The sequence below is a fragment of the Carassius carassius genome, chromosome 10 (assembly GCF_963082965.1).
Source record: "Carassius carassius chromosome 10, fCarCar2.1, whole genome shotgun sequence".
In the NCBI taxonomy this organism is placed as follows: domain Eukaryota; kingdom Metazoa; phylum Chordata; class Actinopteri; order Cypriniformes; family Cyprinidae; genus Carassius; species Carassius carassius.
This window is the reverse complement of record NC_081764.1, coordinates 17,217,685-17,244,125: the sequence shown is the minus strand read 5'-3', so window position 1 is coordinate 17,244,125 and position 26,441 is coordinate 17,217,685. Positions and strand designations below refer to the sequence as shown.

Here is a 26,441-nt window from a genome sequence, read left to right as displayed (position 1 = left end):
TATTTGCATTGACTCAAACTTTTGTAGGGAACCGAATCATTCTGGGCAAGAGCCATGTGTTCCGTTTCAACCATCCAGAGCAGGCACGTCAGGAACGTGAACGAACCCCTTGTGCTGAGACGCCAATGGAGCCTGTAGACTGGGCCTTTGCTCAGAGAGAACTCCTGGAGAAACAAGGCATTGATATGAAACAGGAAATGGTTCAGAGGTAAAGGAAACATGAAGGAAATTCAAGAATAGGTTTAAGATGTGACATCTGTGTTGTCAAACTCATCAGCTCTTTGTTTGTTTGTATAGACTGCAGGAACTTGAGGATCAGTATCGCAAAGAGAGAGAGGAGACCAACAATCTATTGGAGCAACAGAGATTAGTAAGTGCCGTAAACAACATGAAGAGCTTAAAATACCCCCCCCCCCACCCCCAAACTCAAAACTTTAAAATTTAGTATAAAATGACACTGTTTTATTGGGGATGTTTCACTATACTGTATGTCTTTTACAGGACTATGAGAGCAGGTTAGAAGCCCTGCAGAAACAGGTAGATCGTTATTATCCTGATGTGGCAGAGGAAGATGAAGAACCTGAGGAGGAAGGTGACTAGATTGCGATTGGCAAATAATGGTTCAATTTTTTATTTTATTTTTGAACAGGTTGAACTAATCACAAGGACTCAGTTTAAATAACCGTGCCTCTTGCATTTAATCTCTTATACTCATAGTGCAATGGACCGAGAGAGAGACAGAACTGGCGCTGTGGGCTTTCCGTAAATGGAGATGTTATCAGTTCACTTCTCTCAGAGATCTGCTTTGGGGCAATGCCATCTTCCTCAAGGAGGCCAATGCCATTAGTGTGGAGCTAAAGAAGAAGGTAAAAGCTTTAGAAAGACTAGAAAGAACTGCATCACTCTGCTAAACCTATAAAATATGACAACATCATTACTGATTGTGCCTAATGTAACTCACAGGTTCAGTTCCAGTTCGTGTTATTGACGGACACGCTTTACTCTCCACTTCCGCCTGACCTGTTACCACCTGAGACAGCTAAAGACCGTGAGAAAAGCCCATTCCCTCGCACCATTGTGGCTGTAGAAGTCCAAGATCAGAAAAATGGAGCCACACATTACTGGACCCTGGAGAAGCTCAGGTAATTTGTTTGATAGGGACCCCTATTATGCCATTTTTAAGGTTCCTAATATTGTTTTGGGAGTCTTTTACAATAGGTTTACATGCATGCAAGGACAAAAAATGCTTTAATTATTTTATTTAATATCACCTCATTTTCCAACGATTCGTTTGAAGCAGCTCTTAGATTCAGTCTCTCTAAACCCCTCCTTTCCGTGAGACTACTCTGCTCTGATTGGTCAGATGGCCCAGTCTGTTGTGATTGATCTACCACGTACAGCGTGTATCGGAAATGATACACCCATTGCCATAGTTCTGTATTTTAAATGCTTTACAGAAAATATAAACATCATCATTTATTAATAATACTTACAGGTTGTGATTCAGTGGAGCCAGTTGGTCCAAATAAACTGTGTACTGAGCCATCTTCCAAGAGCAAGTGTTTCGTGGATCATGTGTTGAACTCCCAGAGATTAGAGAAGCAGTCATCAGTAAAATGACAGGAACACAAAAAAGATTGGGCTGTACCAATGGGAAAATGAATCTTATGAAAATGAATTCTTTCCTTTGGAAGGCAATAACTTCATCATGCACTTTCGTCTCTACAACTTTGCAGATCATTTACATTCAAATACAGCAACATTACACACTGCATGAATAGCAATATTCAGAATGGCCTAATAATAATTTAATCATGGAATGTTTTAGGATTCAAAGTCTAAGATAAGGCAATATCACAATATCATTTATACATGAAAGTTGTTTGAAAGGTAGCAAAAATAATTAAGGTATGTTGTTTCAGAACAATAAAAAGAAAAAGAGTCTATTGCTTTTAATGAAAATCAAGTACTGAAATATAAAATACTCGTATTTTGAAGAGAAATCCAGCCATACTAGTCACTTTGGGTCTCACAGTGTAGCTAGTATTTACATTATAATGATGTGTAATGCTGCCCCTGCAGGCAGAGGCTGGATCTGATGAGGGAGATGTATGATCGTGCTGCTGAGGTGCCTGGCAGTGCTCTTGAGGACTGTGACAGTGTGCTGACTGGAGGCGATCCATTCTACGACCGGTTCCCCTGGTTCCGTCTGGTTGGAAGGTGAGTTGTAAGATTAGATCAGAGCATGGCAAGACAGACCCGCTGGTGATCAGTACAGAATGCCCCTGCACCACGATTAACAACATTCCTGTCAGATTTCTCTTGCGATTATGCTTTTATTTGAATGGCCCACTGAAAGGGAATTAATTTCTCTTATGCAAAACAAAATGAGCAATTCTCATTGTGTTTTTGTACCTGTTATAGTAGAGTATCTTACAGGCCAGAACAACTGCTGGAAAGAGAAAATGTAATAAAAGCTGTGGTTAAAGCTGATCTCTACAGGATATATGTAATATTGCTTATTCCTCTGAGGAATAAGTCCAGAGTTATTGCCCACACGCTTTTAAAGAGTGCAAGATTTTTAATGCTGCTTTATTCAGAAGTGCATGAAATCGATTTTCCATGCACTTTCAAATGAGGTCACAAGCTTCTCTTTACCCTGTCTACTTCAGAGCTGTATGACTTGCTCGTAATCTTGCCTTTGCTACATCTTGAAAGATTATTTCACAGTAAAAAAAAAAAAAATATATTATCATTTATTCACCTTCATGTTGTTCCAGAACCGTGAGACTTTCTTTCTTCTGTGGGACCCAAATTTTTGAAGTGCGAACTGGAGATTTATCTCCGAGATGTATGATAGCTTTGTTAGACACAGATTTGAATGCTTATTCCCTGATATTTTTCTCTTAAGTGAGCTGTTAACTGGATCAGTCTGATTTGTGAACTTACATGATCATTCAGACTGCTTTTGTGAACTGCATCAACTGATTCATTTAAAAAGTAAGCTTAAAAAAATCAGACATCACTTCTTGAATACACCTTGAAGAGCTAGGGTGTATACATTTTTCAGTGAATACCTTTTTTGATCAAGATTTTTGATCTGTTCCTCACACAACACTATTGTATGATGTCAGAAGACTTAAAGTGAATGAAATGCCTTCATTTTAAGTTTTTTTTTTTTTTTTTGTAATTATGGAGCTTGTCAGCCCCCATCCTTATTCACTTTCATTATTTTGAACAGATTGGCTGACATTTTTAATATTTTATAAGTATTTATATTTTTTACTCAGCTTTTTGTGTTCCAATAAACAAAACACAAATCTGGTTTTAACTGACATGATTATTATTTAATAACAGTTGTGAAGATTTTAACGATGCCTATAAAATGTACACTATCTTTTAAAGATTTGGGGTTGGTATGTTTGTTTTGATGTTTTTGAAAAAAGTCTCAATGTTAAAAACAGTTAATATTTTTGTGGGAACCTTGAGGCAGTGGTTTTTAGAATTGTTTAATAAATACAAAATTTAAAAGAATAGCTTTTATTTGAAAATAGGAATACTTTGTAATTGTCATAATCTGCATGGTGACACGAAGGTAGAGGATCCAAATGCAGTAGTTTATTGAAAGGCAGGCTAAGGTCATACACAAATAAGTAATCCAAAACAGGGTTGAGGCATACAGAGTAATCCAGAAAACATATTAAATCTTACTGACCCCAAACATTTGAAAGGTAGTGTAATTTTGGACATTCTTAAAGAATCCTGTTACATAGGCTGCTGTTGACATTAATGATACGTGTGTTTTTAGGTTGTGTATGTTTTGTTTCCCCGTGACCCAGCTACTGTGTTGCCCTATTAAAAGTATTTACTTACCTGTATGCGAGTAGAAAGAGTTAAATAGACAGATGGCCCCTCATACTAACTGGGCTCCCATGTCTTTGGCTACACCAGAAACTCCCTTTTCTCCACATGCCTTAGTGAGCAAGCAAGCGATGCTAACTCCTCCCCCACCCCCTCCGAGCCCACATCAACCTCTGAAATCACTGAGCTGGTCCAGTCATGGCCTGACAAGAGGGCGGGGACAGATCTGGATGGCTTGGATGATCATTTCTTATCGGATTACTCATGCTCGGATATTGACGAGGAGGAGGAGGGGGAGGATGAGGATGATGATGAGGGAGGGCTCTGCAGAAGCTTCGGCAAAGCTGAAGACCCGTTTTATGATCGCTCGCCATTGTTCAGTGTAGTGGGAAGGTGAGGTTTCAGGAGTGTGCTGGTAAAGGAAACTAGCTCTTTCACACTGAGACTGGGTTGCACTTCCTTTTTTGAACATATTGTGTGTGCACAGCACTCACAGAGATAAATATAAGTGACGTGACATTCAGCCAAGTATGGTGACCCATACTTAGAATTCGTGCTCTGCATTTTAACCCATCCAAAGTGCACACATCCAAAGTGCACACACACAGAGCAGTGAACACACACTGTGAACACACACCCGGAGCAGTGGGCAACCATTTATGCTGCAGTGCCCGGGGAGCAGTTGGGGGTTCAATGCCTTGCTCAAGGGCACCTAAGTCGTGGTATTGCCGACCCAAGATTCGATCCCACAACCCTAGGATTAGGAGTCATACTCTCTAACCACTAGGCCACGACTTCCCTATAAACACCTAAACTGGAAACATTTTTGCTTATTTACTGAAACACTTACACTTATATATATATAAATATATTTATTTATACTAACACATACCTGAAAAATGTGTATGCTAGATGTATGCATAAAGGATGATAGTGTATACTCACACAGACACACATACACACAATGAGAATAAATTGAATTTAAAATTATTCTGAGTCTGTACATCTCTTCTGGGTAAGCTTTACGATAAAGAAGTGTAAAGTAGACACAAATAAGATCGTTGCTGACATACAGTATCAATAAATACAGAGCTAAACGGACAAGGGAGAATGTTGAATATATTGAGTTTGTTTTTTGTTTTTTCTCTGACTGTTGAATTTGGTGTTTGTTTGGTCAGTGATGTGACTAAAAATTAAGTAGTCAGAAAAGAAAATCTAATAATATTATACATATAAAAAAAAAAAAAATCCAAGGTAGTTTGACATAATATTTTGAAATATATTAAAAACGTGTTTTTCAGATTAAAGTCATGTGGTGCGGTCAATATACAGAAATAAAACAGGAAATAATATCATAGGGAGGACCCCTGCAGACCCTCATGACTGTGTGTCTATTAAAATATAAAGTAATTTGACCTATTTACTGTATGATGAGTTTTTAATTTGTAATGGGTTTGTTCAGGTTTTCATGTGATGCGAAAAAAAAAACATGATATTTATGAATTAATAATTAATGATATATGTCCAAATATATTTTTAACTTCAAAAAAACATATATATTGGAAAACTTGTTTTGAAAATAATTTCTAAGATTTGCACACTTTTGATTTGAAGGTTACACCAGATGCCATCTTATGTAAGCAACTTGAATACATTTGTAAGCTTTGAGAGCACACACATTTTTAAAAAGACTTTCCTTGTATTTACCTCGGCTGCTCTTATTTGTCAGTCACCCTTCTGGTAAATCTGTTTGTGATGCTGCTGAAATCTCTTGAGGAGACATCTGAGATTATTAGGGTCTTTAGTTCAGAAGAAAAATCTGAGGAGCATGTCTCCACTTGATTTTCATCACATTGCCGTAGGAGAAAGCTCTACGATATTGAAAGATCTCTTATGTGATTTTGTCTTTCCTATGGGAAGGATTCCTGGAGTTTAGTCAGCATGTCTGGACTTTACCCCTATCTCCTCCCATTATCATACATTTGACTTTCATCCGATTGCTGCAGACACACACCTTGAGCTTCTGGGTTTCATTTTGCCCTAATGATTGTGATAATTGAAATCAGAATTGGCTGGATGTCAGCGCCACCACCCAGCACAGCTATGGCTCTTGTGTCACGACAAGGTCTGTGTCCCAGCTTTACACGCACCGCATCACTTCTTCAAAGGGGTCCGTCAGCTTTGAAGTACTATCTCTAAAACACTCATATTAGATGTTTGTTTTGTGTACCGCAGAAACAAACAAGACCAGATTTTCATTACATGTCACGAATGTCTGATGAATATGAAAATAGCTGTTCATCTAATGACTTACCAGTTGGTTCGCGTATTACAGCCGTTTGGTTACTTCCAGTCTTCACATATCTCAAGATGAAAGAGCTGGTTTCTGGCACAGCTGTCGCTCTTCTGGGCATGTGAGATCATTTGCCGTATTTCAACATTTTTTGTGAGATATAACACGGAAACCTTTGATGAATTGGCTCACTCTTTTAAGTTGCGCTTGTGCAATGCACTGCACATTTGTGACAGTATGGCTGCATTTTGCAGTGTCTTATTTAGCTATTGTTTAGTATTTGCTAATGGTATTGTCTGTTCACGCTTGCATTGTCCAGTACTGTTACATTTTATGTCTTCTCTTTCACCTTTTTTCTCACAAGCATGTTTTTATACCTCACCAAAACCCCTATTTTGTTCAGCACTACCGTATTATTCATTGTCTACACATGGAGGATGGGCAATGTAGTCCTTGACGGCAGATTAAGAACAAACAAAGTTAGGGTTGAGAATTAAAACTTTTTTTTTTTTTAAATGCCTATCTTTGGTTTTTAAATAAACATATAAACAGTCCTATTTCTGGTTCTCATCAAGGATATCAGGATTATCCAATTCCCCACAATAATTTACACGAAAACATGAGTCACTCCAGGAAATATATTCACTCAAACCAAAGTCCAAAAGTGAAGTCCAATAATGTGAGACCACTAGTCAAAATGCTTTACTCGTTTACAAATAATGTTATCAGTACATTAATTTGAGTGAAAGGCTGAACTGAGAAATTTATATTATTTTCAGCAAGTTTTGTTACAAAGCTTCTTGTGTGGAAGCAAGAAAACAGATCTTTTGTTCAAACTGTACTTTTTGTTCAGTGTTATTTGCAGTAGAAATAGTATGAAATCTTAAGCATTTCTTTATTTAAATTACCATTAAAACATTTGGGGTGGGTAAGATATTTTATTGTTTTTGAAAGAACTTATGTTCTCCAAGGCTGCATTTATTTGATCTAAAATACAGTAAAACACTTATATTGTAAAATATTATTAGAATTTGAAATAAATATTTTCTGTTTGAACATATTTTAAATTGTAATTTATTCCCGTGATGGAAAAGCAGCCATTACTCCAGACTTCTGTGTATCATGATCCTTCAGAAATCATTCTAACATGATGATGTGTTTAAGAAATATTTATTATTATCATCAATGTTGAAAACAGCTGTGTTTCTTTATATTTTTGTGGAAACCGTGGTTATTTTTTCAGAATAAATATCATTTAAGTGAAATATAAATCTTTTGCAATATCCCACATTTCACATATGAGTTGAATTCTTCATTGCCGAATACAAATATTAATTTCTTTAAAAAAAAAAAAACTTTGAGCCATAGTGTAAATTACATTTTTCAAAATCCTTAACCTTTGTTTATTATATAGTTTTCAGTGAAAAGTAATTCCCAATTTTTAAATCTTAAATGTTTTCTGTATATTTTTTTGGGTTCATCTTCATTCAATCCCATGAACTTACCTTAAACTTACCCAAAACCTAAAATATGAACAGTTAAAAAATACTCGCACAAACCTGTTTTATATCATGTCACCTGATCTGTGAGGAATAATCATGTCCAGGGCCGCAGCAGTGCCTGCTTGTGTCTGTATGTAGCTCAATGTTGTGTTTGTCCTGTTTGCTGTACAGTCGATCGCTTAGACGCACAATTTGTTCTTCCCTCTCTCCTTTAGGGCATTTGTGTATTTGAGTAATCTGCTCTATCCTGTGCCCTTGGTACATCGGGTTGCCATTGTCAATGAGAAGGGAGAGGTCAAAGGTTTCCTCAGAGTAGCTGTACAGGCAATATCAGGTAAGATTAGGACTGCAAGTGTCTTGCAGAACCTACTGGTGAGAGTCTTTTATTACAATGTGTAGTATCAAAGCATTGAATCAATTAAATTTCAATTAGTATTTTTAAAGATTAATTTTAAGTTAAATGATGACAGTAGCAGATGTAGTGATATATCATGCATATTTTAAAGGAACATAATTATTTATATATATATATAGGTGTTAGAGGATGTATTTAGGACAGAGGGCTTGTATATACAGTATGAAGGGCAAGCTGTGTGTGACTTCTTGAGGAAGTGATGTGAAGGTGCTCTGGTTTTTCCTCCAGCTGATGAAGAGGCACCAGACTATGGCTCTGGTGTCCGTCAGTCAGGCACTGCAAAGATTTCTTTTGAAGACCAGCAGTTTGAGAAGGTATTTACATTTAAACACTTATAATGAAGCAATTTTACAGAAACTTAGACCAAGCTGAAGATACCAGCTTAAATTCCAGTGCCAGTTCAGGCTGCTTTGTAGTAGCTTAAATGGTCTTTCTTGTCAAGCTGGTTGACCAATATATGATTGTAGCCTTTTGGAGATGCTGAGAACCGGCATTCAGAACACAACAGAGTTCTTTTGGTCATTTAAAACCTGGAAATATCAGATAATTTAAAAGTGCTATCTCCATTCCTGGAAAAGTCATTGAAATTCATTAAATCTTAAAAGGTCATGATAAAGTCATGGAACTATGCATAGCCAATATAAGCTTTTCTAGGTTTGCTAATTATATTCCATTATGGCATCTTACTTAAAGTATTTCTCTTTCCTGTTGATCAGTTCCAGTCAGAGTCCTGTCCTTCTGGTCTTTCACGTGCTGCTGTATCTCACGAAGAACTGCGAATTGTGGAAGGTGAGGGCCAAAATGCAGAGATGGCACTGTCAGCAGATGAGGTCAACAATAATACCTGTCCAGGTAAGAAACATTCTGAACATTTTAAATAAAAATAGTGATTCCATCATTAGGTGATGTTTTGGTCTTTTATGCTTACAAAGGCTACGTTTATTTTATCAAAAATAATTTAAAATAACTTTTTCTATATGAATACATTTAATATGCTCAAGAAACATATTATATATTCATTATCGCAGTTAAAAACAGTTGTACAGCTTAATATTTTTATGGAAACCATGGTAAATGTTTTCAGGATTCTTTTATGAATAGAAAGAACAACATTTATTTGCAATAGAAATCTTTTGTAACATTATTGTCTTTACTGCCTTGTTTGATAAAAAAAGAGTAAAAGTATTAACAGTAGTGTGTGTAAGTGGAAACATGACCTACAACTCTGTGTTTCTGAAGTCTGAATCTATATGCCAGTTTCAGCTGTCCCATGGAGTTTTCATATTTCTTTGACTTGACATCTTTTCCTTCATGTGTTTTTTCATAGCTAACCCAGAGGAGCTGGACAATCCTGTCAAGACCGGTCTTGATGACGTACTTGATGGTGCTCTGGATCACTTGAGGATTGGAGAAGTCTTTACATTCAGAGTTACTGTGCTGCAGGCGTCAAGCATATCCTCAGAATACGCTGACATATTCTGCCAGTTCAAGTAAGTGCCTCTGTTATGTTCTGAAATCTGTTCCCACTAGCGGACATTTGTCATTGTTCTGTATCTAATTGACTTTTATTAAACTCCTTGTTTGTAGTTTTATTCACAGGCATGATGAAGCGTTTTCCACAGAGCCGTTGAAGAACACTGGACGTGGTCCACCACTTGGCTTCTATCATGTGCAGAATGTGAGCTTTAAAATGTAACACCCAGCCCCATGTCACTGTTTTTATTAGACTGAGGGTAAAACACCTGTTTCTCTGATTTTCCAGATTGCCGTGGAAGTGACTAAGTCCTTTACAGAGTACATAAAGACTCAGCCAATCGTGTTTGAAGTGTTTGGACATTACCAGAAGCAGGCTTTCCCTCCGCTCTGCAAGGATCTCATTAGGTAGATCCTGGCAATATTTCTTATTTTGAACTGTGATTAAAACATGCTACAAATGTCTGGATCCATCCATCAAATATACTGAAATAACAGCCAGAACTTGTTTTTTTTTTTTCAGCCCATTGCGCCCATGCAGACGACAGTTCCCGAGAGTCATGCCTCTTTCCAAACCAGGTGAGGGCAATGAATGTATTTGACCGTTTTTATGAACATTAACATAGAAGCCCCCCCACCACCCATTCACCTTGTTCACTTGAAAAGCATAATAAGTTGACTCAACTCAACTGATAAACTCGTTCACTCAGCTGAATTGAGGAATAGGTGTCCTCAAACTTGTATGTTTAAGTTCACTTAACTTGGTGCTCTTTAACACTCTACTTAAAATTTTAAACTTGATTTGTTGTTTATATTTTGTACTTCATTAATTCACTTGTTCACTTGTTCATTTCATGTGTACTTACATACACTGTAGCTAATGTAGGTTAGTCCCCTATATGACACTGGTGAATATGACCACCACATGACGACTATATCATCAACAGTAACTAACCAATATCATCTGATCAGATTTTCTCTTGCATTTCTCGCTTTACGGAATGTGCTTTAGAAAGACAAAGTTAAAGCAGCCAAAAAAACCCTAATGCTTAAAAAAAAAAAAAACTGGCCTCTATTATAGTGACATCATACATTTCGTCCTTGTATTGCATTTTTTATGTCGCTGTTTGGGGTTAATGTGGCCATGTCACAGTCTTTATGTTGTTGGTGGTGGGTTTAGCCACAGATAACGACACTCCTGCTGATCGGGAGAAGAACCTGGAGCTGATTCGCTACCTGCTGCCAGAGGTCTTCAGTGGGACTCTGGTGGACTCTCTGTCAAGCCATGCCCTCAATGCAGCAGGCGTGGCTGTTTCCTACCTCCTTGAAGGGGAGGAGCAAGCCAGATTGCCAGCCCCGCCCTTGTCTATCTGTTCAGTAATAAAAGCACAGAAGCCGGGTCTGTAATGTGACTGAGTGCCTAAGGCCAAAGAATGTCCCTGAAACTGCACCTCCGGTCTGTCTAATGCACTTGTAATAACATCACATCACATCTAACACATAACACATAACACATAACACATAACACAACTCAACAAATACAGTTTGATGGTTATCATATGGAAAATGTTTGTGCTGCTTAATATTTGTATGGAAACACTGGTACTTTCTTCATATTCTTTGATGAATAGAATGTTCAAAAGAACAGCATTAAATTGAAATAGAAATATTTAGGAACATTATAAATCTCTGTAAATTTTGATCAATTTCACGCATCCTTGATTGATAAAAGTAATTTCCTCCCATTTTTTTCATACTTACTCAGAACTTCTGAATGGTAATGTATCTCTGTTTCCATATAAATATTAAGCAGCACAGCTATTTTTAACATTGAAAAGAAATATTTCCTGAGCACCAAATCAGCATATTAGAATGATTTCTGAAGCTGCTGAAAATTCAGCTTTGCCATCACAAATCACCATTTTAAATTGCATTTTAAAATGTATTAAAATAGAAAACAGTGACTTTAAACTGTAACAATATTATCAAATAAATGCAGCCTTGGTAAACATAAGAGACAGTCTTGAAAAACTTAGTTATTCCAAACTTGTATTAAATTATTCCAAATTATACTTGGATATTTTCTTGGAATTTTTTAAAAATAAAAATAGGTGATATTTAGACAAAGCGTCCATTCTCTTTCCCCATTTCGCTGGGAGTCACACAAACTCTCTGCACTGACAGACTGAAGGAGGCTTTGTTCCAGGGACTGTGTTTCGGCCTGTTAATACTGTGTGTGGGTGTATGTCTTTTTCTCTCCCTCAGCCTCTCCATACAAAGCTCATTAAGCAGATGGACAATTCTAGCCTTTTTCTCTGACATCATTCAGCAGAAATAAACTGATGAATAGTGCTGGCCTAAGAATGTATCAGTGCATGAGTAAAACTGGTTCTGTCACTTGAAACTGTGCTTGATGATGCAGTGGTCCCTTAATCTCTGCAGGATAGTTGTTTGGGTCATTATTATTAAATATTCGGTTATTGGTTGTTAGTTTTTATTAGGTTTCTTGTCTCTGGACATACAGTATCATATTCACTGGTTTGTCTTACAGAAAGAAAAAAAAAGATCAAAAGCATTCATAATGATATGTATTAGTTAAGTGTGAGTTAAAGGAAAAGTTCATCCTCAAATGAAAATTCTGTCATAATCTTCTGAGGCTGCACAATATCTTGACATCTTGTTCTTGTAAGCAGATGTATAGTCTGATTTCTTTCAATTATCTTTGTATATTGCATCTAGTTAACAAAATCTGAATTATTTGTTAATGAATAATTCGTCTGGTTCTCTGTTTCATCTCAATGTGTAGCTAGCTATCACATGAATTAATAAGACTTGTAATATAAGTTATGAATGAATAACTTTCACAATACCTTTGTGGTGCTTTTGGTGTTTGACAGCCCTAGGCCTTGTTAACTTACATGAAAGAAAGTGGCCAGAATATTCTTCAGAAATTCACTTTTTATGTTCCAGGGAAGAAAGAAAGTCTAACACATTTGGATAAATTTCAATTTAGGGTGAATTATTCCCGTACTAATTCTGCTTGGCAGGTGCAGATGTTCAGGGATCACTGTAATTCACATGACTTTATTCATCTTAACAGCAGTGTGCCTTTACATCAGACTCCTGATCTCTCACTCCTGCTCCTCTCTAACTGGTTTATTCCTCCTCTTATACTTGTGATGCATATCTTCCTCGCTCCTGTGAATCTCTAGTATACCTTTACTGCCTTAATTTTTATATCCATTGGTCTATGATTAACTCAATATTGATTTGATGCTCCTTGCCTCTCTGTCTTTCTGCATAGTACCTGCCACCAAACTGACAGCTCTCACTCGACCCACGGCAGGACCGTGCCACTGTAAATACGACCTGATGGTCTTCTTTGAAATCTGTGAGCTAGAGGCCAATGGAGAGTAAGTGTCTTGTTTAACCATTGACCTTTTCACTTTAAATTGCCATCTGAGTAGAATAGATGGTAAAATGATTACCGTGTCTTTACTGGAGCCAGTGAAAGTGACTGAATACATACATTTGTTGTATGGTATGTTATATGAAAACAATTAAGTTAATCTTTTATTAAGTTATTTTATTTTTATTTATAATAAATAAATATTATGTAAATATTTTTATATATTAAAAAATATATACATATTATTATAATATTAAATCTATTGTTTATGTAAATCCTTTTACTTGTTGTGTAATTTTTGTTTATATCCAGGAAAGTATAACAGTGCTGCTTATTGTAATTGACATTATCTCTCCCTTTCAGCTATATCTCAGCTGTAGTGGACCACCGGGTAGGCATGCCCTGCAATGGCACTTTCATGTTACATCAGGTACTGGGAAATGTTCTTTATTTCTCTTTCCATTGGGTTATTTTCTCTCATACTGTTTACTTTAACATTAGACTTCAAAATAACATCAAATAACACAACATCTACATAACAGGGCATCCAAAGGAGAGTCACAGTCACCATAGTACATGAGTCAGGAAGAGATATTAAGTGGAAGGAGGTGCGAGAGCTGGTTGTAGGTGAGTTTGGGCTCAAATATAAATGCTTATGCGTTAGCCAAAGTGAAATTTGATGATATTGAAGAAATGTCTTTGTGCTTGACAGGGCGCATCCGGAACATGCCCGAAGCAGATGAGACAATCATCGACCCCAATATTCTCTCTCTTAATATACTGTCTGCAGGATACATCCGACCCGCACATGATGACAGGTACATTCCCAACCAATAAATATAATAAGCTTCTCATGCTTTCTTTAACACTAAACATAAAACATCTTGAAAGTTATGCTTGTCATTTTATATTCAAGAACACTCCCAAAGGAAGTTTTATTCTTCTGACATGAAGCCTTTTTTTCCCCAGAACACTCAGTAGCAGATTTTCTTAATGTTGGCTGTTTCCCACAACACTCTTTTTAATACCAGGTCTTTATTTTAGTGTTTGCTGTACTTAATATGACTCTCTCCTCATCCTTGTCTCCTGATCTGAGAGCTGGAGCCAAGCCTGTGACAAACAGTTCTCTGCACAGCTTTAAAGCGATATGTTTTTAGATAAATGAGTCAGTGAACCAAATCAAAATAGCACTTAAAGTCCTGTCTTAAGGGAGTGATTCAAAATCAAACAGCACTGCCACAGTGCTAGCCTTAGATAAAGACAAGAAGCATATTCACACTTTGCCATATTGAGGCTTTTAGGTGCACTTTACGGGGTTAGGAGAGTCTGATCCTGCAGATAAGGGGGAACCAAAAAGAACTCCAAAACAAAATGTTAGGGGGTCTTTAAAAGTATACCATTGTTCAAAAGTTTGGGGTCTATATGATTTAAAAAAATGTTTTTAAAGAAGTCTCTTATGCTTAACAAGGCTACAATTATTTGATCGAAACAGTAATGCTGTAAAATATTATTATAATTTATTTATTAAAATATTTGTTTTCTAATATATGGCGAAACTGATATTCAGTGGCCATTACTTCGGTCTTCAGTGTCACATGATCCTTTAGAAATCATTCTATTATGCTGATTTTTGGAGGTCAAGAAACATTATTATCAATGTTGAAAACATTTGTGCTGCTTAATATTTTTGTGGAAACCGTGCTACATTTTTATCAGGATAGTTCAGAAGATCAGCATTTATTTGAAATAGAAATCTTCTGTAACATTATAATTGTCTTTACTGTTAAAATTGATGCATCGTTGTTAAATATAAAAAAAAAAAGTATATATATATATATATATTAATTTTTAAAGGTAGTGTAAGTAAATTGGGGAAAAAAAGAAGTTATTTTTTTTTACTGACAGTGTAAGTACTGTTTTAATAAGAGGAATATTATAGGATCAGAATTGGACAGTTTATAAAAACCTAACCTGAACTGCTTAAAATATCTTAACGCATATTCTCAACACACTTCTTTCCCAACTGTAGGCTAGATTTTAATCATTGTGGAGATAATGCTGCATGACATAACCTCAGTGGGTCAGGATGCTTTTAACGCATTGCTTGACTGTCAGACTAATCCATAGAGCTGCTCTTTTTCTGTTTTATAAAACTCATAATTATCATTTCTCTCCCGCTGCACGTAAGACAGAATGTGGTTTTATTAGCCTTGATGAAGGAGGTCACAATTTATTGAACCAACAATCTGAAAATATTCATTCACTATTTTCAGAAAGGCAGGCAATCGAAAAACTGGTTCTCTAGTTCACCTCCTTGCTGGTTGTGCAAGTCTTCCTAACTGATGCTGGTCTGCATTTGTGTCCATTCTCATCTGTTCATTCCATTCGCTCTGTCCACACTCCATTGCTCAGACTCAACTACCTGCTCACTGAACCACACAGTGGATCGAGTTCTTGGCATCGCTGCTAGTCACCATCACGTAGCGCTGATCTGCATGTGAAGATTTATATCAGAAGAATAATTACCATTTAAAATCACTCGAAGCTAATTTGTAAACACTTTACTAATCAAACCCATAATTAACATTCTCTAATCATGTTAGTTATTGCAAACAAAAGGCCACGTTTCTCATGTCACGTTATGCTGTAGCAGCCAAACAAAGCATTTTGTCATCTGCAGTGCATTACTAGGACTTCACCTTAGATGGACATCGTATATCAGCATCCAGACTTTGCAAACATGCTTCAAATTAAATCCGAATATATTATTAGATGTGTCCGCCTGAACCCCACTGATGCAAAACCGCATTAAAGAATCATTCGAACCTTCCGTTTCAAGCAGCAGTGACCTCCTCTCCTGCGATTTAACTACAAGTCTTCACTAGACAGTCCACACTATCTATAAAATCCATGTAACAGAGCTGGATTCATGCACCAATGCAAAGGAACCAGGACAAATATGTGACCGGAGAGTTGTGCAGAGGCCTTGACAACCACATTGTATTCAAACAACAAAGTCAAATATCTGGGAACAAGCTTCTGGGCCACCACACAAGCTTCTCTCCACACCTACTGATTCTGATATATATTTTTAGTCCACTAACAGAATGTTGTTTTGTGTTTTTCCAGACAGTTTCTTGATTCGGACATTCCTAGGTATATTACCTTCAAATCCCTTTCCTCTCATAAGATACTCTCTCTCTCTCTCTCTCTCTCTCTCTCACACACACACACACACACACACACACACACACACACACACACACACACACAGACAGACTGTGTATTTTCCATTCTTTTATTTCTATGGCCATCAGTCCAATCAACATCCATCCTCATATTTTGGCTCTTAAATACTGCTTTTTCTTCATTCTTGTTGGTTTGCCTATTTATTTTCTCCATCCCTCCTACTATTTCTGAAAACGTGAGAGAATTTCAGTCTGGCTCCCATGGAAATGCTTTTGTGTGTGAAGCTTCTGTTCCATATTGTATGTTTTTGACATTTTTTGGCACCTTTAGGTGACTGGATTGCATGGCTTGGCTTTTGTATGTCATTTGCAGGAGGTGTTGTAGAGATCATAGTCACCTTCCCAGCTAACAGGGAATGTTTTCAGAACTTTAGCTAATATTCTGGCAAGGTGTTCTCAAAATTATTTATACAAAAGAACTGTTTCGTAAAACGTTTTAGACATTGGTATAATTTTTTAATATTACTACAGAGAACATTCAAAAGATCTATTTAAAGTTTACCATAGTGTTTGTGAAATGATGCAGTGGAATGTCTCCTTAACGTTTGTGTGACCAAAAATCAGTGTTCTTAAAACATTTTCTAAACTGGACACAAATGAAACATAATAGAAACACCATTTTTATAACTTTATAAATTAATTTGAATTTTACTGTATGTCACTCACTTTATGATCATTCCTCCAGTTTGAACAAAAAGGAATTAAAAATAAAAATAATAAAAATGAGTCACTCTACCACACACGCTCCATCAGCCCCACATAAATGTATTGCTCTTGCTCAACAAATTAGATGATATCTCTTAATAAAAAAATATGGTTTCATTTAAACTGTTCTGCAAGCAGATCAAGTTCCATCACAAATGTCAAAGCACAAAATTTTGCCTGTGTGTGGTGTTAACTGTGGGCCAGACCACACACTATGAGGTCTGTGTTGTTTAGGGGTGGAAGGGCTTTCTCTGCCAACTTCGGTATTAATCATGAATCGCAACAAAATTTTGTTACATTAGTCTACTGAGATCTACGATCTCATGCGAAAAAAATGTGTTTCATCGCTTTTATTGACAGTTAGGCCCCCTTGGCATTCTCTGCTCATGAGTAGCTGCTCTTTTTACCACTAGGGGGCAGTGTTTCTTTGACGATTTCAAACACCGTGTTGCCTGAATGACTTTGAGTAAACATTTCTATGTGCTGCTTGTTCTCTGCAGACTGTAATTATCAAACCAGGACAACTGTAATCCCAGGAATTAGTTGCTTGTTTGTAAATATAAGGGTGGTGTCACCTCAGAAGGGTATGAGATCATTGTTATTATCCAAATCCGTTTTTCTTGTTGTGATGCCAGGACTGTTTAGTTCACCAGGGCAATTACAGAACACACTGAGAATTGTATTTATCATACCATTCAATTCAAAACCCTCGTCTAACTGTTATTGCAAAACTATAGTTTTCCTATATGTTTGATAAATACACAAAACATATACTGTTACGCTTACAGTAAAAACTGGCAGCTGTGGTTGCCTGAAATTCACTTAATTTATAAAGTATATATAACCTATTATGTTAGAATACAAATCAATCTGAACTACCAAACCCTCTTTTGTAATTTAAAATGTACTGATAACCACCACCATAATAATACAGGTGGTATAATAAAAATGCCACATGATATATTAAAGTTCATCATAAATGGGTTGTTTATAAAACATTGTACATTCGATATATTTATATATTCAATACTCGTGCACAGGTTTTTTTTATTTTTATTATTTACCGAATATTTTGAGGAAAGTTACAGTTGAACAATTAGCAGGTTTTTACTGTATCATTTTTACAACAATATAATTATATATTTTTTCTTTTTTATTATTATAATTAGAAAATTTGTGGACATAGATATCCTATCCAATTTAAAGCAATAAACGATTTGGGAACGTACGAAGACTCTTTAAAGCATATGATATTATTCTACATACACACTTGGTAACTGTACTGTAAGCATTATTTGCACTCCAACAAGAGTTTGCAGGGGAGTTAAGTAAAGCTCTGCATTGTCCCTGAATTATCCTCACAATCCCCTCATTTTACTTTGTAAGCTGAGCTTGATTTATGTGGTTGCTTGGGAGCGAACAATAACATCAGAAATTGATCAGTTGGGTGTCCTCTAAGGTCTGTGTTTGGGTCCTAACCTTTTAAAAGGTACACACTTGTACTCAGCAGGTTCCCACCAGTTCATTCATATATATGGATGGGGCATAGTGGAAGATCAATATGGATTTTTCATTTGCAGACATATCCAGTCTTGCTAGGCTATATTGTAAAACTATTTTTCAAATCAGCAAGGGAGAGTCTATTAACCAAAAAATATAAATACTTCAAGGCAAGTGTTTCTCTCCTTAAATGACCACTTATTAGGAGATGTATATGGAATGAAATTAAAATTCTGTCATCATTAACTCACACTCATGTTATTCCAAAAAAAAATCTGTAGGACTTAATTTCTATTGTGTCTCCAAAAACAAAATATTTTGAAGAATGTTGGGAACCACATTAGGGCCTTTCGCACTGCTTTAGTTCCAGAACTAAATGGTACAGTATAGTACTAAAGTACTGGAACGATTTTGTATAAACTATTTCCCAGTGCCATTTAAAGGGTTCCGTTCACACCAACGATGTGTTCTAGGAATTGATGTAAGCCCATTTGGCGCTCAACAAAGGAAACAGAAGAACAACATTAACAGGAGGATGCTGTGATTGGAGCTGTGTTTTGGTTGTCTACGTATATGTAAAGTGATTGAAAGAATGGAAAGGAGGACTAAGAATCTCCAACGATGCCTGCACTTCTGCGTCCGTCCATCTATCGCTGTTCATCATACTTGTGAAATTAGTTGACACAATGTTTACATGCCGTTCAAAATCATGGCGGGTGAGGGGGTTTTCGTACGCGTTTGGCCAATCAATGTCCACTTATGTCACGGTTAGTACCAGTTGTGCTGGTTTGACCCTGCTCCGGAGTAGGAGCTAATTTGGTTCTCAAAAAGGTAGTCCAATACTAAAATTGTACCCAGTTCTGGCAGTGCGAGTACGCCCAAAAATGTGGGTAGTTCAACAATTAGTTCAGGTACTATGAAAAGGTTCCCGCGGTGCGAAAGGCCATATTGTCTTCCATTGAATGCCTTCCATTGAATGCCCCCCCCCCCCCCTCCTCAAAAAAACACTGAGACAATTCTCAGAAAATCTATGATACACCGAAAAAGAAAGTCATACAGTTTTAGAATAACATGAGAGTTAGGTACAGGCTGGATTTGCTGGAATGCACTACATGACATTTGAAATCTGAACAGATTTTAAAACACTAGGCATCATATACCTGCCGACTTTGTAAATGGTTACTGAAAAAAAAACTAGGCATCATACACCAGGCCACAATTTTCTGTGAAATCTGTTAACTCCACCTGCCCCAAATCTGCAGACTGGCTCTGACATTTGACAACTATTGTCACTTCATCCAGACTACAAATAGGAGCAAATCTGGGCAAAAGTCATGTAGCGTATTCCAGCCTTAAATGATGACAAAATTTTATTTTTTGGATTAAAAATCCCTTTTCTGTCCTCAGTAGACAAAGAAGTGGGATGCTCTGCTCTAGACCTTATCCTTGATCACAACCCCACAGTGACCTTTGAAATTCCTCCCACATTGTCTAATTATTTTCTCTCTATCCCTTCAACAAATCGATTTCCAGGAACTCCCCCCCCCCCCCCCCCCCTTTTTTTTGTCTGAATGACAGCCTCAAAGCTGCCTACTGGGTCATGCTGGTTCATTCACTTTAACACTCAACATCCAAAGCACACAAGCTCAATCTATCACATACCTCAGAGAAGCTCGGCCCCTCTCATATATACTTCTGATTCAGGAATTTGGAGATTTAAGACCCTTCCCAGGCCGAGGGCCAGAAATCTAATCTGTGATCAGTTATGACCTGTATTAATCAGAGGGAGGGTGGGTAGGCTAGAAGTTCACCAAGGTGAATATAATTTATGAGTAAGATGCAACCCATACTATTTTCATGTTATTTCTCATGGTATAGCATAACTTCAGGGCCAAGATTACTTCATTTTAGGTCTGTGAGACCATAACAGAGCTTATGTAAGTTGATAGAAGATGCAATAACAACTCTCGAATTGTTATATGATTTAACAACAACCAGGCGCCGTAGTTTACTTCTCTGAACTGTCTTACCTTTGATTCTATCATTGATTCTTTCCTTTCCACCTAAAGCATTTCCTTGGGGATTAATCCTAGGTATAAGCGTCCCCTTGTACTTGCCTCTCTCCTCTAATGGTCACTTCTTTCATCCCTCATTATTTTAATTTCATTTCTGTATTTTTTTTTATCGATAACTGTCATTGTTTTACACATCATTGGTGGTGGTATTTATATCTAGTGATGAAGCTAGAGTGTTTTGTTGCATGCATTTATGTTGTCTTCACTCCTCACCATTTTTAAGCACTTTTGTGTTCTTAGAATGTTACTTTATAATACAATATGATCTGATTTATCAAAGTAACACAGACTCTGTAATGCTTGTGTATAAGTGTTTTGCCTAACAAGCTGAGCATATTTATGTATTAGCATAGCATTAAACAAAAGCATCTATAAAATTATAACATAAGGGAATATGCATATTCACCTGGGTCTATAAATTAAATTATGTATTTAAGGCTATTTTCTTCCGTTTAATCTAGGACATTCTACCATTTTGAGGCTGCTTGGGATTCATCCATGCACAACTCTTTGCTGCTTAACCGTGTCACTCCTTATGGAGAGAAAATCTACATGACTTTGTCTGCTTACCTGGAGGTAACCAAGGCCATTCATTTATTCATATGGGGGGACGAGAAGTTTATTTGGGAGAATTACAGAGATGATTTAGTTCAAGCTAATTGAATCTAACAAACAGCAAACAGCAGAACTGTTAAAATAACTGTTTTCTATTTTAATATGCTTTAAAATATAATTTATTCCTGTGATGGCAAAGCTGAATTTTCAGCAGTCATTACTACACACACTACTACACTCTCCTGAAAGTTACTAAATAAAACAAACAAAAGAAAGTAAAAAAAGATCTGGTATAAGTTTAAGGCAATATTTGATCAACAGGTAAGTATGTTGAACCAAAACTTTTTTTAAATAAGTCATTCCTTGTCAATTAAAAGTGTTATATAGTCCACTGAATCATTCTCAGACTAATGCTGAGAACAATGAAATCACTTGGGAGTGAACTATCAGGAGACTTATTTCTTTGGACAAAAGTGGACAATGGTACAAGAGGAATACCAAATCATTATTTTAAGTGCTAAAATATGACAAAAGTAACACAGAAATTCAACAACAATGAACTTGTGACAAGGCCCCTTAAATAATCAGGCCTTCACTTTAAGCTTTAAATAATAGCAAATAGCAAACAAGTTACTCAGTGCCGGCAAAAGTGATGAAAAGAGTGACTTTTTATCTCACAGAGGAAGATGCAGCCTACAGAAGTGACATGCATGGTTTTTGTCCACACTACCGACTGGTTCCATATATTGTATGAATTGCATTAGTTATCATTAAGGAAATACATATTCTGTATTAATTCAGAGGGGTTGTACTAATTAATGCTGTGCACTATATTCACACACACACACACACACACACACACACACACACACACACACACACACACACACACACACACACACACACACACACACACATTAAAAATCAGTTCCTCTTTTGAAAACTGTTGCACTCTATAGGTGTTCCCTGTTCTATATCAAGCTATGATTATTTGAAGCACCACTTTAGATTAAAACACTTACAGTGGATTACTCTTCCCAGATGGAGAACTGCACACAGCCCACAGTGATAACCAAAGACTTATGCATGGTGTTCTACTCAAGAGACGCCAAGCTCCCAGCAGCTCGCTCCATCAGGAACCTCTTCAGCAGTGGCACCTTGAGGCCATCTGAAGGGTACAGCTGATTCATCTCACCACACAAGTCCTTTGCAGTGGTGCTCTTGTAATTTAAGTTACCATATTGTTCCTTTCGTTTGTTTTTACATTTAGAAACCGTGTAACTGGTGTGTATGAGCTCAGTCTGTGCCACTTGGCTGATGCAGGGAGCCCAGGTAAGACACCAGTCATCTCATGTCTGTTACACTTAGGATTTATGTGATGCTGGGAAATTTAGATTTTAGGGGTTTTTGCTGTTGAAATGACACCTGAATGTGCAGGAATGCAAAGACGGCGCAGAAGGGTGCTGGATACATCGGTGGCGTATGTGCGAGGGGAGGAGAACCTGGCTGGCTGGAGGCCCCGCAGTGACAGCCTCATCCTGGACCATCAGTGGGAGCTGGAGAAACTGAGCCTCCTGCAGGAGGTGAGAACATCTGCTTATTTGGTTTTTAATGTTTTAGGACTAGAATGTGGCATGGAAGCTCTGCTGAGGATCTAAGAACTCATTCTGCCAAATGTTAGGTGGAGAAAACCAGACACTACCTCCTCCTTAGGGAGAAGCTCGAGTCCACCCTGCTGCTGGGCCAGGACTTGCTGCTGTCCTGCGGGAGTGAGGATCTAACCGAGTCCTCTTCCCCATCCACCCACCTGGGCCTGGGCCACAACCCTTGCCCCGGCCCTGATACACCCAACGAGAGGCAGATGGAGCTGGCTGCAAAGGTAAATCCATGGCTAACCTTGGGCCAACCTAGGTTGTATGTATTATATATATATATATATATATATATATATATATATATATATATATATATTAAATATTTTATTTTACAGCCTGGGCCATCCAGTTTTTTTATTTTTTTTACACCCATACACACACACACACACACACACACACACACACACACACACACACACACACACACACACATTTTTATTATAATAATTATTACTTTATATATAACTGAATATATTTTATATATTTACTATTAAAATATTTGTTATTTAATTATAATAATTTAATTATATTTAGCATTTAATGTTATACAATTATAATTTTATATATTATATTAAATTAAATATATGAATAGAATAGAATAGAATAGAATATAAATATGAAATTAATTTGTACAGCCTTGTTCTCGTATCGCCATTGTCACCAAACCACGTTTATAGTGGTAATTATAGTTTTATATAATACTGTAAATTGCTTTAATGTTCAAAATAATTAATATACAGTGTTCACTGTAGGAAATCATGAGAAAAAGTTTCTGGTCATTGAATTTAACATTCCCTTTTCTGTTTGTCCCAACAGTGTTTGCGTTTGCTTAACCACACCTTTAACAGGGACTACAGCCATGTGTGTGTTAGCGCCAGCGAGAGCAAGGTGAAAATGCTATTGAGAATATTTGACACTTTTTCTTTCTGTCAGCTATCAAGATGATTTTAAGAGCTCAGACTGCTGTTAATATACTGCCTTAAAAACCTTTAGGTTTCTGAAAATGTAAGACATATAAGCATTTTTATTATTGTTTTTGTTCTGTGTTTAATGATTGATTACCCTGTTGTGATGTTTTGTAGTTAAGCGAGATGTCAGTAACTCTTTTAAAAGACTCGGCCTCAGTGTGTGCTGAAAGCACCCTCACCCCGTCCTCCACATGCCCCTCGCTCGTGGAAGGACGCTATGACCACAACACTGAACTCAGGTCAGTGCTTAGTGACTGCTGTTTCGTTTTGAGTTTTAAAAGAATAAACTAAAATGTTTTAATGGTGATATCTGCAACACAAACCAAATGGAATTTCAAAAACAACAGTTTTTAAAAAGATTTTCTGATCATTTCTTAGTCTGCTATTGATCAGACTAACAGATATTTCTGTCTTAAATTCAAGTGTTTAAATGAAGACGTTTTTAAATATTTCTGTCAAAAAATGTCTCTAAATGAAATGCTATCTAACTAATAATTACTATCTATATTCTTATTGCTCATATGTGCAGACCCCCAACACCTCAAACTCGTGCTGTCAGCCCCATCCCTGACACTGAAACAGAGGCCAAGAAGTCTCCCCACGAGTCCAAATCAAGATCCCACACTTTTGTGCCAGACATTCAGGAAATCCGTGTCAGGTAAAAAAAATAAAATAAAAACTGTACAGATCGTACAAATTGTTTATTGTTCAGAGGATGAGCATTTTTATTTTTATGTTACATTTGCCTGAATATGAAGTTAGGTTAAGTTTCTAAGAATTAAGGAATCTGCATCTTTGGAAGTTAACTCTAACCTGTACCCTATTTTATTGATGCAGCCCAATTGTGTCAAAGAAAGGTTATTTGCAGTTCCTGGAGCCCCACAGTAATGACTGGGTTAAGAGATATGTGGTGGTACGCCGGCCTTATGTCTACATCTACAACACAGAGAGAGACACAGTAGAAAGGGCCATACTTAACCTCTCCTCAGCACAAGTGGAGTACAGCGAAGACCAGCAGGCCATGCTGAAGGTAAAACATCTACAATTATTGACTTATTTTAGAAAATGTTTGAATACCAGGAGGCCATGCTGAAAGTGAAACTTTTTACATTTTTATTATTTTATTTTATTTCAGTCTCTTCCAAGTTTCTCAAAATATTTTGAGTAAATCGACTGTTTATAGGCTGAACTAATTCAATTCTGTCTTAACTGCAGACCCCCTACACATTTGCGGTATGCACAGAGCATCGTGGGATACTCCTTCAAGCCAGTAATGACAAGGAGATGCATGACTGGCTGTATGCCTTTAACCCTCTGCTTGCTGGATCTATCAGGTACAGTAAAGCAGATATCTAAGCCTTTCACTTTAAAAGACCTGTCATACCAATATTTATTTGACGTTCTCCTTCCCATCAGGTCTAAACTCTCCAGGAGAAGAGCCGGGCAGATGAGATTTTGAGCCTACTACATGTATACCTACTGTACAACACAAAGGACTAACCTTGTAAATAGATCTACTGACAGATCACCCAGTTTCTGTGCTTAATCAACTCTCTGACCCTCTGTTTCCTACATGTGTGTACCTGCACCTGCCCACACTAGCACCGACTGTGCACCTGTATCTTAAAGGCCCCTTTGTTGTGCATCTACAGTGGCCTAAATATTCAACTTATAGCGCCAAAAGAACATACTAACTACTTTATTGGGGTAGAGATAGTATGCGTATGTAGTCTTCAGCAACATTTTAGAAGATTGGTGATGGGAATTTGTTATTCTGAAGCTGTCAGCTCATGCAAACACATCTGAATTTGTTACTGTGAAGAGTGGTGTCCATATCGGGTTTGGATCACATGGCCTTACTGTGTTTCTCTTGACTTGTAAGTCGTTGGGTTTAAAACGATAAAACTGGTCAGTATTTAAGTCAGCAGACCATATGTTTATTCATTTCTTGGCTATGGACGATAGAATTGATCAATGATAAGCAGTTCTGAGCAAGGAGTAGATAAATCACATCATATTACGCTCTTACTCTCTTTAAGTGCAGTTCTTGGACACTGTACAACCCATCATAAATACTCATATACCTTTATAATGTTTCTCTTGTATGGCCTTGAAATGCATAACGTTTTCAAAATAACCAGGATGCATGAGGACACATTTGGCAATAGAAAATGGTTGCATTCTCATATCTCTATATGAGAAACACTATAAAGATTTGGCCTATTTTTGTTGGAGTACTGGTCAGTAGATTTATCTAAAATGTATCATAATCCAATCTAATATTTTATATTAAAAAAAAAATATTGGTATCCCCAAATTATCTTATACCTAATTTATTTTTCAAATTTCTATTGAAGTCTTATCTAGTTAGGCATTTATTTAAAGTTTTTATTTAACTTAGCACATATTTATTGACAAAGACTGTAATATTTTTTTTAAAGTTAAGTGCAATTTCTGCATATGGCACTTTTTTTTTTTTTTGCATAAGTTGACTAACCTCCCTTTTACTGACTGCAATGCTCTCATTTCCCACGATACAATGAAAAGCATTTGGGGAACAGGTTCAAAGTGAATAGCTGGGATAGCTGCTATTACATATAGACTACTTGAATTTTACTTTTTAGAAATGTTCACTATTTTAGTTAAGAAAAGTTTTTTTTTTTTTTTTTAATTTTTCTTTTTATTAATCAGGTAGAGAAAAATCATCTCCGTTGCCCAGAATCCTAAACAATTGTTTGTGCACTGGTCAGTCTCAAATGTACAGTACTGATGGAATTCTCTA

The 26,441-nt window shown here is 36.8% G+C and overlaps 1 protein-coding gene across 17 annotated transcripts in view; it reads left to right on the top strand.

Annotated features, from left to right (window-relative positions):
• Positions 1 to 26,441, top strand: part of LOC132151906 (kinesin-like protein KIF1A) — a 53,459-nt gene extending 27,018 nt beyond the window's left edge. For 3 of the 17 annotated variants that reach the window (XM_059560438.1, XM_059560437.1, XM_059560429.1), the window contains 30 exons: positions 28 to 208; positions 298 to 370; positions 502 to 592; positions 718 to 866; positions 964 to 1,142; positions 2,083 to 2,220; positions 3,952 to 4,254; positions 7,872 to 7,990; positions 8,279 to 8,385; positions 8,788 to 8,923; positions 9,399 to 9,561; positions 9,659 to 9,749; positions 9,834 to 9,952; positions 10,068 to 10,123; positions 12,849 to 12,957; positions 13,317 to 13,383; positions 13,496 to 13,580; positions 13,666 to 13,771; positions 16,083 to 16,109; positions 20,943 to 21,057; positions 22,078 to 22,211; positions 22,307 to 22,368; positions 22,474 to 22,619; positions 22,718 to 22,915; positions 23,508 to 23,579; positions 23,774 to 23,898; positions 24,189 to 24,317; positions 24,497 to 24,689; positions 24,875 to 24,993; positions 25,076 to 26,441. In XM_059560438.1, the coding sequence (XP_059416421.1) occupies positions 28 to 208; positions 298 to 370; positions 502 to 592; positions 718 to 866; positions 964 to 1,142; positions 2,083 to 2,220; positions 3,952 to 4,254; positions 7,872 to 7,990; positions 8,279 to 8,385; positions 8,788 to 8,923; positions 9,399 to 9,561; positions 9,659 to 9,749; positions 9,834 to 9,952; positions 10,068 to 10,123; positions 12,849 to 12,957; positions 13,317 to 13,383; positions 13,496 to 13,580; positions 13,666 to 13,771; positions 16,083 to 16,109; positions 20,943 to 21,057; positions 22,078 to 22,211; positions 22,307 to 22,368; positions 22,474 to 22,619; positions 22,718 to 22,915; positions 23,508 to 23,579; positions 23,774 to 23,898; positions 24,189 to 24,317; positions 24,497 to 24,689; positions 24,875 to 24,993; positions 25,076 to 25,118 (3,635 nt within the window). In that variant the 3' untranslated portion in view covers positions 25,119 to 26,441. Of the gene's footprint in view, positions 1 to 27; positions 209 to 297; positions 371 to 501; positions 593 to 717; positions 867 to 963; positions 1,143 to 2,082; positions 2,221 to 3,951; positions 4,255 to 7,871; positions 7,991 to 8,278; positions 8,386 to 8,787; positions 8,924 to 9,398; positions 9,562 to 9,658; positions 9,750 to 9,833; positions 9,953 to 10,067; positions 10,124 to 12,848; positions 12,958 to 13,316; positions 13,384 to 13,495; positions 13,581 to 13,665; positions 13,772 to 16,082; positions 16,110 to 20,475; positions 20,500 to 20,942; positions 21,058 to 22,077; positions 22,212 to 22,306; positions 22,369 to 22,473; positions 22,620 to 22,717; positions 22,916 to 23,507; positions 23,580 to 23,773; positions 23,899 to 24,188; positions 24,318 to 24,496; positions 24,690 to 24,874; positions 24,994 to 25,075 lie in introns of all 17 variants that reach the window. The other 14 variants (XM_059560445.1, XM_059560442.1, XM_059560444.1 and 11 more) reach the window with 11 other exon arrangements.